The sequence below is a fragment of the Sciurus vulgaris genome, assembly GCF_902686455.1.
Source record: "Sciurus vulgaris genome assembly, chromosome: 3".
Taxonomy (NCBI): domain Eukaryota; kingdom Metazoa; phylum Chordata; class Mammalia; order Rodentia; family Sciuridae; genus Sciurus; species Sciurus vulgaris.
Window position 1 is genome coordinate 107705466 of NC_136463.1, and position 19127 is coordinate 107724592.

Below are 19127 nucleotides of genomic sequence, written 5' to 3' on the forward strand. Positions count from 1 at the left end.
GAACAAATTGAGATTTTACATTTTCATTATGTATTCTAATAAAACTTGCTATTTATTCCATTTTGTTTTTCAGAAACTCTGGGTTTTCCAAATACCCAATGCAGTATAATATCTGAGACATGCTTAAAAGTGTTTTCCTATTGCTTTACAATAAAATTTAAAGCTTTCTTTCGGTTTACTAGTCAGTCAATGTGGCTGACAAATTGGTGAGTTTCTGAAACTACAAAACAAATATACGTTCTCTATACACTATTCTTGATATTTCCACGCAAACTTGTAGTTTATTTCATTTAAAAGTTTCTACAGAAATAAAACATTCCCTAAACTTCCTAAGTAACTACCTTTGACAAAAACAGTGAATATACTTTGATCATTCTAAAATTGTAAATTTGTATGTTTTATAGTACTTCATTTAGTTAAGAGAATACTAAAATTACCTCAAGCACGTGCATGAAATCTTTAAATATTCTTTTCCTTTCAGACTCTAGAGTAATGTCCTCAAATGCTGGCTCTTTTACAAATCTCTCACGGATCTGAAAAAATTCAGTAATGGAATAAATATATGAATGCCAAGGAAAGTATACCAGTATGCTTAAAAAGAAATCAAATCAATAAGTAAAAATTGTGATAAGCTTGTCCTCTAAAAGCGTACTTGTTTCTTACTTCCAAGGTCCAAATTATTAATATTCACAAATGCAGAGTCACAGCTGACTTATAAATGTTTTATATACTCTAAAAATTTAGCTTATTTTTTTGGCTTTAAACGAGAAAAGAATTAAAACTTTATTTTCAGTTGTTTAAAAAGAAAAAAAGATATAACTAATTAGAACAAAATAAATTTAAAAACAGTATATAAATTTTAAAAAAGTATATAATGGTGAAGCAGTTTTATGATCAACTGGAGCAGCATATGGTATATTGTAGTCAAGATCTTTTGGGAGAACTACCTGGACATCAGATCTTCTCTGTGAAAGATCTGCGCCCTCTCTACAATATGCTAAGAAGGAATCTTGTTACTTTAACCACGGCTACTACAGATGTGCTTGGACTTTTGCTCTCGAATAGAATCACAGTATGGATATTCCAAATCAAGATTGCACTGAAGCACAGTGCAGCCAAAAGTTCTAGTTCCAGGAAAAGAACTGAAGAGGGTAATATTCCCATGCTGCCTACCTCAGAGCATAAACATAAACAAGAAGTTCTAGAGGAGTTGAAGACCTGATAAATCTAAGCCAAGATGAGACATCTAGGTTGGACCTTGGGTTTGAGGAGCAGGATGTAGCTGATCTGCCTTTTGATGGTTGTTCCCATTCATGAGTGTGTAGGTAGGTGTACACACACACACACACACACACACACACACACACACACACACGCGGTCAAGGCTGAGGCCACCTTTGCTAAAAGTGGCTGTAGGTAAGGAACTAACTGCATTTAAAATCTGCACTTCAGAGATAAAGGAACCTGCTAGCTCCCTGTACCCAAAGTAAAATATACAGTGTTGACAAATGTTTGAAAGTTTGCACCGACATAGAGAGTGGTGAGGTTACTTTGCTGGATTTTCTGATGTGTGAGCAGATGAGCTGCAGTTTAGTGTAGGAGGGGAAATACTGAGGACCCTTCTGCTAAATTGGAGATGAGCATCTAAGACAGTTGTGAAAGTGGCTTCCTTTGGGGACAGTTTTTCCTGACTGTTCTGAGATGTCCTTTGTGTTGGCAGAGCTCTCCTTATCATTTGTCATTGCTATGTTCCTTTAGAGACAAGTAGCTTTCCCCTCCTGTGGGAGAAAAAGTCACACAGCATCTTGAGGTCTTTTGATGTAATGGACATGTAATTCCATGTAATGCTATTATTGGTGAATGTGGCTTTGTGAAAACTATTACAATAAACCTTCCCTTTAGATTAAAAAAAAAAAAAAAAAAAGAAAAAACAAAACCAAAAGAAAACAAAACAACAAAAAAAATTGTTTTCGGAGAAAATTTCCAAATACACATACATCTTCCCAGACAGCATCCAACTCTATTGGAGGAGCAGCTTGCTTTAGCATGCTCTTAAATGCAGATTCTTTTCGTTTCATCTTCCGGGCCTCCTCTTTTTCTCTTTCACGCTCACGGGCTTCTGCCTTTTCTAGTAACTATTAGAAAATTACATTTATCAGTTACAATATAATTGAAATCTACTGTTCTTAATTTAGAGGCATTCTTACATCATTCCTAGGGACTAATTTATCTATATTAGTTTGAGCAGAGCAAGCTTATCATAATCTTTCATCACATACATTATTTTGTTTTACTTTACCTCCCCTATAAAATCCTATTTACATTCCGATATCTTAACAGCCTACTATTTAAAACAATTTTTAACTGAATATGGTAAAGGTACTACAAAACTAGTTATTTGTAATAATAAAAATAACTTACACTATTGAAAGCCAACTTGATATTTCCGGCATCTAATGTAGTTGATCTTTTAGTTGAACTAATTATTGCCACAAAGTCTTCAAAAGTAGTATTTACTTCAACTACAAATCCTTTATCCTAAAACCCAGAAATCTTATATTAAATAACAGATACATCACAAAAACACAGTAACAATTTGTAAAATGGACTACAGGTTAATAGGCAAGAATAAGTACTTATTTACCTTTAGAATGTCTTTTATTATTTTTTTTTCATCATGATAACGTGCTTTAAGATCCTCAACATAAAACTTGAAAAGATCAAGTGCAGTTGATCCTAATGAAAAAACTAAAGAAGTCAAAAGCTAGCTCTAACCAAAGAGCTGCAATTACTTTTTTGTTTATAAAACAAAAATAAAATAAAACACCCTTTACCCAACATCGCCACCTCCCACTTGGACCCATCCAACTACTATTGTAACTACACATTTGTAAAGAAAAGAATCTCACCAGGCTGACCAAGCATATTAGTGAATCGAATGTCAGAACTAATAGTTGGATACAATTCCATCCAAGATGACATAGAATGAAGTTGTCCATGTTCATGCAATTCATCTAAAAATATCTGGGGAAAAACAATCATATTTGAAAAGCTATCTTTAAGTACACCGGACATATAAGTGCTATACAAAAATACACATTAAGAAACTCAGTACTATATGAAAGTATTCCATTGTTATCTCAAACATGTTTTTAGATAGAAAGAACATTTGTTATTTGATGAAAATAAAAACTGCTTTTACACACACACACTTATCCTTCAGAAAAAAGTACCTTTAATACTACATTATCTTTTTAGGCTTTGTTTTCCTGTCCCTCAGGATAAAATACCATTTCTGGTTAAAAAAAAAAAAAAATGCGTGTGTGTATGATGCTAACTTCAAATACTGGATATTACCTATCTAAAATAATGAAGTTAAAGAATAAAAATGTATGTTTCTTTTTCAAATATACTTTTTGTATTTAGTGTGTTTTTTTTTTTTTTTTTTTAAACAAATGTAGGGTCTAACAGAGGAATGCATAATTTTCCCACAGTACTTTGGAAAACTAAGATTCGAACCCTTATGTGATTTCAAAACCATTTCCTTTCCCTTATGTTACCATTATATCTTAAATATGAATCTTTTAAAAATTTACTTGTTCTATTCCCTCACACTTTTTTCCATTGCTGACTTTCAGGGTGACATAGTGTGACTTTGGTACTCCCAATTTCTACAATTCCTTCTTCCCCAAGTCCTTACAGAGTTTAATCCTCTAAACAAAGCCCCTAAGGATACCCATAAACCCTAAATCCTGTTTCAACAATTCCTAGACCTGCACTGTTCAATATGATAGCTACTGACCAAATGTAGCTTCTGGACTCATCCATCAATTCTGCCTAGTCTGAACTATAATGTACTGTACATAAAAAGCACAATGATTTTTTAAGATTTAGTACCAAAAGAAATAATCAGTTTTAAAAAATATTGGTTACCTGTTCAAATTTGGCAGTTATTTTTGACATGCAGGGTTAGATCACAAAAATTTAAAATTAGGAAATTAAAATTTCAAATACAGAACACTATTTTTGTTGGATAGTGGGGCCCCTAGAGTAACACTAGGTGCCTGTCACTCCACTCCTCTTCAAACAAGGATAAACATGTCCAGAAAATTTCCCCACTCTGAAATATTTATCTTGAAAATTTTAATCCTTACTTTTCAATATAAATGGAATCTTGTCTTAATCCACCCTAGTTGTGTGGTCAGCAGGTTCTTATTTGCTCCCCCTTTTGAGTCTCTAAAATAGTTAAGAAATCATCTTCAGGGATGTTTGAAACTGTCCCTTTTTAACATATCTACTAATATGTTTCACTTCCAGGTTGTTGAGATCTAATAAAGTCACAAAATGTGGGTATGAATTCCAGATGTTTATAATTTTACTTTTTAAAATTCAATAAATAACAGATGTGAATTTAGGTTTGAAAGTCAATTGATAAAATTCTATGATTCTTTATTTACTAATTTCATCTTGGGAAAGAAAAACCTAATCTTCTACATTATGGAAAGCAACTTATTTAATAGATGGTTGAGCCTTCTTTTTCCTGGGTTCTTAACCTTGGTATTAAATAACATCTTAGGCAACCACCTAACTGTATTTTTCTTTTCTTTTTTGGTTGCAGTGGTTTTGCACATTGTAAGTTGTTTAGTATCATCTCTGGTCTCTACTCACAAGATGCTATTAGCATCTTTACCTTAATGACATTCAACAAATTCTTTCCTGGTTTAGCATGAGTGTGCCTTAGATCCAACTCAATATTAATTTATTCATACTGCATTTACTTAGAATCATCCAAAGGACTGTTAAAATAACAAACTTCATGGATTGTGAGGCCCCACTCACAGAACTGGATACAGTTGGTCCTGATGTGGGGTTTGCTAATTTGCACTGTGGTAACTTCCCAGGTGATGTTAATTCTGTGCACTTGGGGACCTTGTTTTGAGGATTTCTGACTTCTGAGATACCACACATTTACTTGGTCCTCCCTTAAAGCTTCTCAACAATCTTTTCTATACTTGATGTAAGTCAAATACCAGTTTTTTAAATTTGTTCTAATTTATGACAGTACAATGCATTTCACATCATAAATGGAGCATAACTTCTCATCTGTCTGATTGTACATGATGGAGAGTTACAACAGTCTGTAATCATATATGCACATAGGGTAATAATGTCCAATTCATTCTACTATCATTCCTACCCCCATGACCCCTTCCTTTCCTTCACTCCTGTTTAGTCCAAAATACCAAGATTCTCCCGACACCCACTCCTTATTGTGAATTTACCATCTGCATATCAGAGGAAACATTCTTCTGCCTTTGGTTCATCTGTTGAAGGGTACTTAGGTTGTTCCATAGTTTAGCTATTATGAATCGAGCTGTTATAAACAATGATGTGGCTACATTACTGTATTATGCTGATATTAAGTCCTTTGGGTATAAACCTAGGAATGGGATGACTACGTGAAATGGTGGTTCCATTCCAGGTTTTCTGAGGACTCTCCATACTGCTGTCCACAGTGGTTGTACCCAATTTGTAGTCTCACCAGCCATGTATGAGTGTACCTTACCCCCACAAACTCCCTCAAATTTATTATCACTTGTATTCTTTTTTTTTTTTAATATTTTTTTAGTTGTAGATGGACACAATACCTTTATTTATTTTTATGTATTACTGAGGATTGAACCCAGTGCCTCATACGTGCTAGGCAAGTGCTCTACCACTGAGCCACAACCCCCAGCCCTGTTGCTTGTATCTTGATGATTGCCCTTCTGACTGAAGTGAGATGGACTGTCAGTGTAGTTGATTTGCATTTCTCTAACTGTGAGAGATGTTGCACATTTTTTCCCTATATTTGTTGATCAATTGTATTTCTTCTTCTGAGAAGTGTCAGTTCAGTTCCTTTGCCCATTTATTTATTGGGCTGTTTTTTTTTTTTATATATCCTGGAGATTAATGCTCTATTTCAGGTGCGTGTGGTAAAGATTTTGTTGCCATTCTGTATGCTCTCTCTTCACATTATAGAAGCTTTTTAGTTTGATTCCATCCCATTTACTGAATCTTGGTTTTACTTCTTGCGTTGTAGGAGTCTTGTTAAGTTAGATCCTAAGCTGACATGATGAAGATTTGGGCCTACTTTTTCTTCTATTAGGTGCAGGGTCTTTGATTTTAAGTGTAGGGCGAGAGACAGGGATTTAATTTCATTGTGCTACATTTGGATTTCCAGTTTCCACAGCACCATTTGGTGAAGAGGATATTATATCTTTTCTCCATGTATGTTCTTGGCATCGTTGTCTAATATGAGATAACTGTATTTATATGGGTTTGTCTTTGTGTCTTCTATTCTGTACCATTGGGTCTACATATCTGTTTTGGTGTCAATACCATGGCATTTTGTTACTATGGCTCTGCAGTATAATTTAAGGTCTGGTATTGTGATGCCTCCAACTTCATTTTTCTAAGGATTGCTTTGGCTATTTTGGGTTTCTCATTTTTCCAAGTGAATTTCATGATGGTCTTTCTATTTCTATGAAGAATGTCATTGCAATTTTAATAGGAATTGTATTAAATCTGTATTAAGTGTTTTGTAGTATGGTCATTTTGACAATATTAATTCTGGCTATCCAAAAACATGGGAGGGAGCTGAAAAAATAGCTTGTTTTGGAGAGGTGCTGGCCTAGCATGTGCGAGGACCGCGGTTGGAATCCCTGGCCCCTCAGGCGGGAAATAAATAAATAAATAAATAAATAAATAAATAAATAAATAAAACAAAAACATGGGAGATCTTTCCATCTTCTACGGTCTTCTTCAATTTCTTTCTTTAGTGTTTATTCTGTAGTTGTCACTGTAGAAGCCTTTCACCTCTTCTGTTAGAATGGTTCCCAAGTATTTTATTTTTTTGAAGCTATTGTGAATGGGATAGTTTTCCTGATTTTTCTTTCAGCAGATTCGTGTGTAGGAATGGGTGTTGATTTCATATCCTGCTACTTTGTTGAATTCATTTATTAGTTTAACAATGTCAAATACCAGTTTTAAGACTTAAAAAACAAAAACAAAACAAATCCGCACAAAACCTACCTTAGTTGGTCATAGATGTGGTAAATATTTATTATTTCCTCATTGAGTAAAGAGTACTCAATAAAAAAGTAATCATCATGAACATTATTACTGAACACTTTATTTTCATTTATGCTCTTTTGTTGTAAATGCTAATTTTCTCTTATGATTCATTTTCCTGAAGTTCTAAATACACTTTGGAAAGTTAGAATAATAGCACAAAAGTTACTGGGCTAAGAATCTCAAGAATCATCAATACATGCTTTAACACCAGTTATATTAAGAGTAATCATAAACCAAGTCAGATTTATACCAATCTGATTTCAAGTCATATTTTAGACTTAAAGACTCATGGAGTCTTTACATTAGAATTTCTTCTTCATATTCTCCAGCCTAGTATGATAGTCTGTATTATATTCTCACATATTCTGTGACCAAGATTTCCACTGTATTTTCATACCTCCTTATTTTAAAATCAGTGCAAACTTTAATACTTCATGGCAGTCACTACAGGTCAGTAGTTGTAGTGTAATGGTTCTCTTAAAAATCTGTTCTCCCCTTCTTTCTAGTCACACAGATGCTTACCTAAAAAACAAGGTTTTCTAGCCTCTTTGAGCATGTAATTAAATTGTTAAGAACTAAGTAGGAATGAAGTGAGTTAACACTAACATTTCTGGCTTTATAAACATCTATTGTTTCAATTATTTTTCAAGTTAAAATGGGATTACAGGGACAGATCACCCCTAATTGTACTGTCAGGGCTAATGTGACAGGGCACTAGAATTGAAAAATGCAAAATTTCAGACTCCACTGCAGACATACTGAATCAAATTCTTGGGGTAAGGCCCAATAATCTGTGGTTTTAACAGTCTCCAAATGATACTCTGGAAAACCACCAACATAAAGGATACTATCAGAATAGCAGCTTTTTATGCAATAAGGACTAAAATTCATGCTATTGGTGATGACACTGTAGATTGTCAGTGACCCTTAGCATGGTGGGAAAACATTTTTGAAAGCCTTCTACAAGATTCTACGATGCACTAAGTGTTGAGTGTCACTGCCCTGGAGGATGGCAACGTGCCTTGCCCTACATCAAACAGATTATGATTGCAAGAAACAAGCTTATTTAAACCATTATAACTAAGTATTTATTCAAATGTAGTGATTAATCAAAAAGCCTGTAATCAAAACTGTGTATTCAAATCCTAGCTTCAATACCCAGTAACTGTTGAATTTCCCCCAAACAAAATCTTAACCATAATAGCTGCTAGTCCTCCACATTCCCTTGCCTGAAATGGCTATGAATGCAGACATCTAATTACAGAAATTAAAGTATTAAGTGTGTATGGATCCTCCACAAAGCCTGAGCCAATGATCTGGGAATAATTATCTCAAAACTATATGTTAAAAATGTTAAAAAAATGTAAAAAGTTAAAATGTAAAATGTAAAAAATGTTAAGTTAAAAAATGTAAAAAAAAAAAAATGTTAAAAACTGTATGTTAAAAATGTTAGAGCTTAGTAACCATATTATAAAACTAAGAGAAGAAATTTTTCTACTACCTGAAAAGATTCCCTATTTTTACGCTGTCGTCTCCTTTCTCTCAGCAAACTCTTCTGTTTTTCTTCTTCTTCTTCCTTTTCTAGAGCCCGAATATGCTCTTCAAAGCAAATTAATGCATCTTCTTTGTCCATGTCTAAAGATTTTTTTCAATAAAAATCAAAATTGCAAATTGTCAGTAAGAAAAGGAGTTTTAACTATTTAAAGTCCTACAAATTTCAAATTCACCTTCAAAAACAGCTATATTTAAAATCAAATGTGATTTATCATTGTAATGGAAAGTTTCAAGGGGAATTTCAAAAAGAACACAATGAAAGATGAAGATGAAATAGAGGATACCTAATAATGTCACATCAACATATGCTAGAAATACCAAAAGTACTCCAAGAGTTTTTCCAGTGGTCATGTCACTTTATCAATAGGGTAAGTTAAAAGAAATGTGTCATGAGGTGATTTCATCATTGTGTGAACACCATAGAGTACCTGAACAAACTAAAGGACTACAACATCACTATGCAAGTTACCTTTTTGGGACCACCACTGTTAACAAATATTGTTGACAAACATATCAATGTATGATCATACAAAACTTTACGCCCTACCAAAACACTCAGTGAAGCATGATTTTTCAGAGGGATGGTAGAGAAAGCTGAAATTTGAAAAGCATCTAGGTGGTCCAGAAAAGGTACTTGAGGAAACAATATAGATAATTGTGATAAAATCTTTGCTTTTTGAAAAACTCTCAAGTTACTCCCTGGCTAGCATGGGTAAGGTCCTGGGTTCCATCCCCAGGACTACACACACAAAAAAGTTACTTTTATCAAGAAGGCAGTATAAGTAAAATGTGGTAATTTACATACAAAGCCAAGTTACATATAAAAAGCTAAGTACAAATTCGTTTTTGACTAATGATTTACATATTTCAAGAATCTTCTCAGAATTGTGAAAAAATATTTTATCCTAAATCACAAACTCCAATGGAAGGAAATATCACACTTGAATATAAATAAGACACTTTTTTCAGTAACAGACAGACAATTCTTTAAAAAGAAGTGATCTCATATAAAAAGTGTAAATCATTCTTTGCTGCTGCAGGGCATTATTTAAAAACAATTTTTCTCATTAGTGATTATTCTTACTCTGTAACTCCTCATCTTCTGCAAAAGTTGGATTATCCATTAGGTACTGCTGAGCTTCAGACCAAGTCGTAGAGTATGTTACATTAGCCATGTTGTCAAGTATGTTTTTTAAGGCTTCCCAATTTCTTTTTCGCAACTGCTTTGCTTGTTCCTACAACAAAAGAATAAACTTTCTGAAGTTCAAAGAAACCTGAATTTCAATTAAAGAAGATTTCTTTTTATTCTGATGAACCAATTTCAAATGTTATGAATTTATTTAAATAGTACTACTAGTTTTGCTAGTGTTCTTTTATGAGTGACTAGCTTGATACTTACCTTTAATTTTTTCACTTCTCTTCAAAGTCAGAATCTGGGAATCATGCTTTTATTTTTTATCCCACTCCATACAACTTTCTTTGTACCACTATGTATTAGAAACACAATCTACAACTAACGTTAACTGTGGATGAGTCACATAATGGTATAATGCTGAGGTCTTCACTGACCTTCAGCCATGTTCAAAGTTCTGATAATACTTGCATTTATGCTTCTTTAAAACTGGATTATACAAAATTAAATAGCACATAATGAAAAAGGTATGTATGAAGTGTTTTAAAACACTATCTTTCCAGTTCAGTTTAATAAAAACAACTGCCAATTATTGTCATTCTTTCAACAGAACCATAAATGAATTATTAGTAAGAAAACAGTACTTTTGAACTAAGAAAAAACAAATTTATTTTTCAATAAGGCAGACTATTAATGGCAAGTAATCAGTACCTACTAGAATTTCATCAGCACCTATAATGTCAGAGAAATGGGGATAAAGAAGCTTATTATTATAGGAGTGATTCATTCTATAATTAAATTTAACTTTTAATAACTAGATCTGACACACTACACAAAGTGAATAAACTACTCAACAAAATGGATATAAAATAACTCATAATCAGAATGAATAAATTTTTTCTATAATACACTAAATAAGAAGAAATAATACCTTTTCTTTTTTTGACAGAAAGAACAAAACATCTTCGTAGATTTCAAGACGATCACGTTCTGATATTGCATTCCAGACTTCCATCTCTCCAAACATTTGCTCTGCCTTTCTATTCATTAAAAAAAATGGTATTTTTCATTATACTGTAAAAATTTTATGACTTTGATTTTAAACTGAATTTAAACCCACTAAAATTAACACTTTTCCATCAAAGTTCATAACTATATTCTAAAGGACAACTTTATGATAGTTTAGAACAAAATACCATATGCTCCATTTCTCATTAGTGGATGATTCCTTTCAGGTAATGTTCTGAACTCTATACTTTAATCTGTCACTTAGGGTGCCCTCAAGAGTTTAAAATCAGTCAACACATAAAACATAACTACTTAAAAAGAAACATGGAGAGGTTCACTCTAGATTTTTCTGCAATATTAAAGAAAGAAGTACACAGGGAAAATAAGCTTAAAAATTTATTACAGAAATTTTAATACTTAATTACCCACAATGTTAAATAAAAAAGCAACATAAAATTGAGAATACTATATAAATGTACTTTTTCAGAAATGCTATGCCTACTTAACAAAAATTGTGTATTTCTAATCCACAAATATAAAAAATATCAATTTTTAAAAAATAAGTAAAATGGAATAAAACTTCACTGTTAAACCCAGTCTTTCTTCCCTTTTCTTCAATTCCTAAATGATAATTAAGGCTACAAGTTCCACAAAAGTGCTATATCTTGTAGCTTACACAACTGCCACATTCACAGTCATCTGACTTTATTTAACAGCTCTACTTTGTATCAGTTACCACAATGAGCAAAAAGTATAATTACAAAACATTGCAGTAAACGCATTCCATACATCATTAAGAATCTTACTTATATCTGGTTGTGGAAGTCATTTTCTCGTGATTTTCAAGAAAACGCTGGAAGGATTCCTTAGCCTCTTTGTATTTTGATCTTGCTTCTTCTTTTTCCTCTTTCTCTGTCTGGACTTTATAGGCATTAAAGGCCTGCTTTTTCTCACTCAACTTTGCTAATGCACTATAATAGAAAAATACCACGAAGAGTAAATGAAGGCAGGAGAATCAAAATAATGCACTGATAAAAATTAATACAATGTTTTCATGAATAAATTTTAAAAAATTCTTAATTTACCAAAGACAAGGAATAATTCGAGAAAGTAATTTCTGGTATTGAAATAATTCTAATTTCATTTGTAGCAGGTGCTCAAATTTTATGACCAATCTAAAAGATTTTTGGTTTGTACAATACATTAAATAAATTTACTTTCAGTATCCAAAGCAACAGAAGGGGTGTTTAAAAAGTTGTACTATTTTCCAAAGCCAGTCCCAACAACTTAGCAAGACCCTAAACAATTCTACTCAACTTTTATTTTAAATGTGGTAGTCCTACTTTGCTCAAAGTCAAAAATAGATAAAAAACTGAAGTATTACCTATATCGAGGATCATTAATGATCATTTTCATAGCTTGCTCCCATGAAGCATTGGATGGTACCCGCTGAAAACAGTGAAAAATTAAAATTTCCCATAAGTATAAAGTATAGAAAAGTCATATAACTGAAAACCTAACATAATATTCATTGCAAATGTCAAGTACTACCCTTAAAGGAGTTTGGAAAAAGTTCAAAAGTTTCTTATTGAACGAAAATCTATGTAATACACCTACTCACCTATTAACTTAAAAGAAAAATTGAACTGAAATTTAAACAAGGTACTATTGCTTTCTAATGCTAATGAAAAGATAAACAATGATTACAAATACAAATTAAATAAAATACTGAGGTTGGTGGGCATAGTGGTGCAGCTTATAAACCTAGAGACTCAACAGGCTGAGGGAGGAGGATCCCAAGTTTTAGGTCAGTCTCAGCAACTTAGTGAAATCCAGTCTCAAAATAAAAAATTTTAAAAGGCTGAGAATATAGCTCAGTGGTAAAGCACCCCTAGATTCAATCCCCAGTACTGCAAACAAACAAAAAACAAATTTAGTTTATTTCTATTTATAATAGTTCATGAGATTAGTATCTTCAATCAAGGCATTAAGATGAATAAGGTTAACTTTTATTTACTAGGCAATTATTAAATGTCACAGAAAGATCACTAATAAAAATACCTTTTCTTTCAATAATTCTTTAAATGCTTGCTTTGCTTCTTCTTTTGTATTCCAAGTATATGTTTTTTTTGCTGGTTGGCTCTCTTCCTCCTCTTTTTTGGGAGTAAAACTAAAATGAAATTAAAACATGTTATTCGTAATTTGAATAAACACATGTATCACTTAGAAAAGTTACTTAATGTTTAAGAGATAAGTTAAAATTTAATGATTTTTGAATAAAGACTCCTGTAAGAACCCTGAAACCACACTTGTCTAAAGACAGAGAAATAACATTAGTTTCTCTGTAATAATCTTCAGTTATTACACTGTACAAATACCATATTAAAACATTTCGCTGTGCTAAAACACTAGCTGCACTGGTCTACAGATTAATACTTTTTAATGGTGCATTAAGCTTATGGTTTTATGTTAGTGTCTTAATAACAATGACATCTGGGTAAGTGTGCATAAATTTTAAAAAGAGATCAGTCTAAATCAGTGTTGATAAACTATGATCCATTAGCCAAGGTCAATCCACTCTTAGTTTTTATAAATATGGTTCTACTGGGAAAACCTGCTTGTTAGTTTATATACTATTTATGGCTGATTTTTTTTGTTACCACAGCAGAGTTGAGTCATTGTGACAAAGACTGTAAAAACCCCAAATATTTACCTTTTAATATTTTATGAAAAAGTTTGCTAAATATTGATCTCACAAATATGGTCTCTGAATCAAGTTGTCTCACCTTAGCAGACTTATGTATTTTCAATTGTCAAAACATACTGTAAAAAGCCCAGTGAAAAATGATCAGGTAAAAAACATCTATTAAACAGTAATTAAAATCAAGTTTATTATACTAAGGTTCTGGGAAGAAAATCAAGCAGGAAATTGTTAATATTATAAAAAAGTAATTACACTGAGTCCTCTGCATCTACAGATTCAATGGACCATGGACTGAAAATATTTGTGGGAGAAAATGGTATCAGTACTGAGCAAGTACAGATTTTTTTTTCTATCATTGTTCCCTAAACAATACAATAATTAAGTAACAATTACATTGTATTAGGTACTATAAGTAATACAGAGATGATTTAAAATTTATAAGAGGATGTGCATAGATTACATGCAAATACCATAATTATTTATATAAGAAACTTGTGGATTTTGAAATCTGAAGGTCCTGGAATCAATCCCTCACAGATACAGAGAAATGATTATAACATGAACAAAAAAAAAAAAAAAAAAAAAAAAAATTTAAACGTGGAAATATCCCAAAAAATGATATCCAAAAAAGCCTAAATGTCTATGAGCAGGGGTGACACTTAAATTTATACCTATGTAAATCATAAAATAATAACCATTGTTTGACATGAATAAGTGTATATCTTTATTGATATTGAAGATATTTCTGATAGATATGGTTTAGAGATATATGCATATTTTAAATATACAGATCAGAAAAACATAAACAAAAAGCTAATTTAACTTTTTATGCCTAAAGATATAGATTTCTTTTTCATCTTCTCAACATCAAAAAAACATAAAACTATTTTTACTTTGAGTAACTAACACACAAGAAACAAAAGAACACTTAGAATAAAAGGGAGAAAGGTGAAGGCAATACATTTTAAATATTAACATATATAATCATGTTTTCATCATAAAATATTGGTTAACTTTTTATACACATGAACCTCCTAGAAGTTTTTTTAGCTTCACTACTGTTTTAGAGCTTAGTCATATAAAATATTACTAGACTACAGGATGTGCAAGCAAATGCAAACACAATTTTGCTTTAAAATAAAAAGTTGAAATAACTAAGTCAAGAGTTTATTGTTTGCCCTGCTGTAAGCTTTTCTGTCTACTTGGATTTTGCCTATGTGGTAGAAAATAGTCAACATTATTAGGTATGTGTTTCCATATTATCATGGCTAAGTACTTTTTCATATGCTTCCTGGACAACTGAATTTCTTTATAAATTGCTTTATCTTTTATCTTATTGGTTATGCATTTTTCAACAAAGCTATTAGGATTTTTATTGTTACATATTTGTATATGAAAACAATGTAATAATATAATTTGACTAATATCACTACCCTGCATTTCTCCCCTTTCTCTCTTCCTCCCAGCTGCCCCCTCGTTCCTTTCCTCTATTCTATTATTGTTTGGTTTTTATGTTTGTATTTTAAAAATTTATTTGCACGAACTTGAAAACACAATACCACCAATAATCAAATAACAAACAAAACAATTTTAACACTATTCTATTTGGCAGGGCTTCCACAGCTTATACAGTCAATTCCTTTGTTTAACATCAAATATTTCCCTCACAGTGCTATGCTGAGCTGTAATGGCAAATGAGGCAATAGGAAGGGGAAAAAAAAAAATCAATATTTCTGATACCATTTATTTAAAATGCTGGTTTTCTGTTAACAAGAAATTTTGTATTGATTTTGTTTTCAAATACTGTACCCAAATGCTGAATCATGCATTCCTTTGAAATTTTATCTCACTCTATTAGCTCTACCTCCTAAAACTTCAGAGAAATAGTTTTACAACAGTTTGGTGGCATAACACCCCCAAAGTATAGTCTCAATATTTATCAACTAAAAACTTACAATTTTTAAAATTTTTTACTTAAAAAAAAAACAACCAGATGGGTAATTTCTTATATTAAGTCTGGTATTGATTAAGTTACTATACTTACTCAGTTACCGTTTCCTGCTTAGATGTTTCTTCTCCAGTATTACTGGATACTTCAACACTCAGATCTTGAATAGCAGAGGTATTAGTAAGTTGTGCTTGTTCCTCAGTTGATATAGTTACTGTATTTTCATTATCTACAACAGTAGCAACAATGGAAGTAACTTCAGGCTCAGGAACAACTGGAACAGTTCCGACAGTATTAGTAGTAGAAGTGGAAGAACTGGCATTGGCTGCAGCAGCAGCTGCTGCAGCTGCAGCTGCTGCTGCAACAACAGCCGCTGCAGCTTCTGCAGCAGCCATGGTGCTCATTGTAGTGGGAATTTCTGTTGTAGGAACTGGGGCTGCTGATGTTGTGGTGCACTCTTCTTGCTTGCTATATGTTAAAAAAGGAGAAAACTGGTCATTTCATTACTGTAAGTACAAGGCTAAATAAAGCCAGTTTTTAAATTATCATAACATTAAGTGAACAAGAGAAATGACTGAAAACCCTCCAAAATCCAGTGATGCTATATAAGCCATTCTACTAGATTAAAATCACAGAATGACATGGTGTTAATTTCGTTTTTCTTTGATAGTTTGTATTCTGAAATGATGTCTCACTATTGTTGAGATATCTCAAGGCTAGCCTTGAACTAGTAGGCTTAAGTGATCCTCCTGCCTCAGACTCCAGAGTTGAGCTGGGATTATAGATGTATGCCTCTATGCCTGGCTACTATCACATTACTTCGATTTAATTCATTAAACATTCATAATGTGTATAAGGCATTCATGCAAGAGGATGCATTTTCCAAATGCCTGATATTATTTTATAAAATGTCCAATTAACTAGATTCTATAATACCATGGAATTTGACCTATACTATAAATTTCTATAACAACTGTATGGTTTCTTCATTTCACTCTTTAAAAGCAAACTGCAATAGAGGAAATACATAAGTATGTCATCCACTCCCACATGAACTCAAACCAAATTTTGGACTTTGCTATCATAGTCTTCTTTGTTGTTATGCTTTTCCTGGTACTGGGGATTGAACCAAGGGGTGAGCTACATCCTTAGCTCCACTCCCCCTTTATTAAAATTTTGAGAGAGGGTCTTGGCTAAACTGTCAAGACTGGCCTTGAATTCCCCTGCCTTAGTCTCCTGATTCACTGAGATTACTGGTATACACCTCTGTGCTGACTGTAAAATAGTCTTCTGAATTCATGAAAAATACAGTTCAAATTATAACTAACCCTCCTCCTAAATATACTTCTAACTTCCCTTCTGCAAAATCCTCCAAAGACATTAAACTATCAGGCCTAACATGATAAATAATATTAATATTGTAAAGCAAGTTGAGAACTAAAACAAGGATATGATAGGAAAGACCCAATTTGAAAAAACTGTTACTTTCAAAATTGCTCACCTGCTTTCTTCAGCTTTGATCATGGCTATATAAAAAGGAAAAAAGAAAAGTTATGTACTGTATAGTTTTAAATATAATCTCTAAAAACAAACTTTAAAAAAAGTATGATAAAGTAGGATTTAATTTACCATCTGAAAAAAATAAAAATATAAAAATCACGTTTACAGAGCAAATGCTTGCTCCAGTTTCAGAGCAACAATAATGAAAACAAATTTTAAAAAGAGCAGTAATTAGGACAGCTTACACTATGCTGCTATTTTCCCAAAGGCTGTTGGACTTGCAAAAATTTCCTGACAATTTGCATAATTCTGTAATACAACAGTAGTTTCTCCCAATCGCTTAGGGTAGTTTGACTTTGTAAAAAAAGTTAAATCCAAAATGCAATCAAACTGATGAAATTTCAGCATACTTTTTATACTAGCATTGACAAGTAGATAGATAGCTAAGCACACCAACTATCTGTAGTAGGGTTGTATCACAAATGAGCTTGATACTCCATAAATGAATAAGATGGGAACCTACCTATCTACAACATTATTATTAACTAATGCTAGTACAGGTAAATTAATCTATGCTTTAAAGATTTTACTTGTTGTTCTAGTTAAAGTCAATCTTTTTTTTTGGGTACCAGGGATTTAACTCAGGGGTGCCTGGCTACTGAGCCACATCCCCAGTCCTATTTTGTATTTTATTTAGAGACAGGGTCTCACTGAGTTGCTTAGCGCCTCGCTTTTGCTGAGGATGGCTTTGAACTCATGATCCTCCTGCTTCAGCCTCCCAAGTTGTTGAGATTATAGGCATGTGTCACTGTGCCAAGCTAAAATCAATTTTTAATTGGTAGTAACAAAGGTATCTTTTAGTCCATCACTATGGAATGAGGTGCTCCAAGTAAATGATGATATTGTGTAACTGTTTATGAAAATATTTTTTAAAACTTACTGTCCTTTTAAGGAAAATATTTCTGAAAATCTGTTAAAAGAGAGCTAAGAAAATGTAATAAAGGATTATCACTGCTAATACAAATTAACATTTTCTGATATAGCAATGGTCTAAACCAGTAAGATGGGAAAAGGTTAATGTACCTTTTGTTGAGACGTCATTCCACATTGCTACCTACTTTACTGCTTTTAGTCTAGTGTAGAACACTAGAATCTACTTCAAGAAAGAGTAAATAAATTCTGAATTCTTATTCATGATTTCTGCAATTTTAAGTCCTTGGAATTGTATTAGGTAGTAATTATGCCTAGATATTCCGGGTATATTCTGAGTAGTTGAGTATGTTGAAAAATTCTCCAATAAGTGAAATGTGATCTTTTGTTTACCTTGATTCTTCCATAATAAACATTGTCAATGCTATTTTACAATGATACGTTAAAACAAAATCAGCATTAAATGTAAACTGACAATATACTAACAAAATGAAAACATATTAAAGGTTCTCAACTATCTACTATAAAATGGTTAAATCACATGTTCCATGTATGCACCAACATTCACAGTGGGATTTAGAAATTTTGTTATGTGAAATCCTTGTTCAATCGTGACTAAAAAAAACCATGAAATTTCTTTAAAAGCTACAAGCTCATTTATAATACAACCCTTAAATGAAAGGAATTCTTTGAATTAGAGATATTTCACTGCAGATTTATCCAATAATGGTTAGTGAACATTACTGATATATTCTAAAATTGTTAAATATGAAAATGAATTATCAAAGCAGCTCACCATGCAGGTTTGATTTTGTAATAAGACCTCCAGCAACAATGGTATTCTGGTATCCTAGTTTCAGTGGAATCAAATCAAATAAAAATCTATTTAAAATCTATAGAACTGAGATCTAAAGCAACAAGAAAATAAGAGCCCATAAAACTGTTACACCATTTTAATACGTAGTAATCATTGTATTAAAAAAAAAAAGTCTTTGAAGAATCCTATTCTGGAAGGATTCTTTTAAAATGAATGACATATATGTAACAATTTTACATTAAATATTATTTTTTCCTGTTTTACCTTCAAGATCCTCAAGTTCTTTAGGTTTTGCCCAGCGGGATTCTTTTGTTTGAGAATTATAATAGTAAGGTTTTCCAGAATCAGATTTGTATTCCTTCCAGGGGCATTTAGATAACAATTGCTAAAAAGGATAAAAAAAAAAAACTTTCAGATA

At 32.2% G+C, this 19127-nt stretch overlaps 1 protein-coding gene across 9 annotated transcripts in view; it reads right to left on the reverse strand.

The window, feature by feature from the left end:
• Nucleotides 1–19127, reverse strand: part of PRPF40A (pre-mRNA processing factor 40 homolog A) — a 52550-nt gene that overhangs the window by 4547 nt on the left and 28876 nt on the right. For 6 of the 9 annotated variants that reach the window (XM_079133282.1, XM_079133281.1, XM_079133279.1 and 3 more), the window contains 15 exons: nucleotides 18974–19094; nucleotides 18689–18742; nucleotides 16964–16988; nucleotides 15559–15930; nucleotides 12872–12980; nucleotides 12195–12259; nucleotides 11617–11781; nucleotides 10734–10842; nucleotides 9755–9905; nucleotides 8618–8751; nucleotides 2910–3024; nucleotides 2645–2748; nucleotides 2422–2538; nucleotides 1998–2135; nucleotides 438–533 (listed from right to left, as the gene is read on the reverse strand). In XM_079133282.1, coding sequence (XP_078989408.1) covers nucleotides 438–533; nucleotides 1998–2135; nucleotides 2422–2538; nucleotides 2645–2748; nucleotides 2910–3024; nucleotides 8618–8751; nucleotides 9755–9905; nucleotides 10734–10842; nucleotides 11617–11781; nucleotides 12195–12259; nucleotides 12872–12980; nucleotides 15559–15930; nucleotides 16964–16988; nucleotides 18689–18742; nucleotides 18974–19094 — 1875 coding nt within the window. The remainder of the gene's footprint in view (nucleotides 1–437; nucleotides 534–1997; nucleotides 2136–2421; nucleotides 2539–2644; nucleotides 2749–2909; nucleotides 3025–8617; nucleotides 8752–9754; nucleotides 9906–10733; nucleotides 10843–11616; nucleotides 11782–12194; nucleotides 12260–12871; nucleotides 12981–15558; nucleotides 15931–16963; nucleotides 16989–18688; nucleotides 18743–18973; nucleotides 19095–19127) is intronic. The other 3 variants (XM_079133280.1, XM_079133277.1, XM_079133284.1) reach the window with 1 other exon arrangement.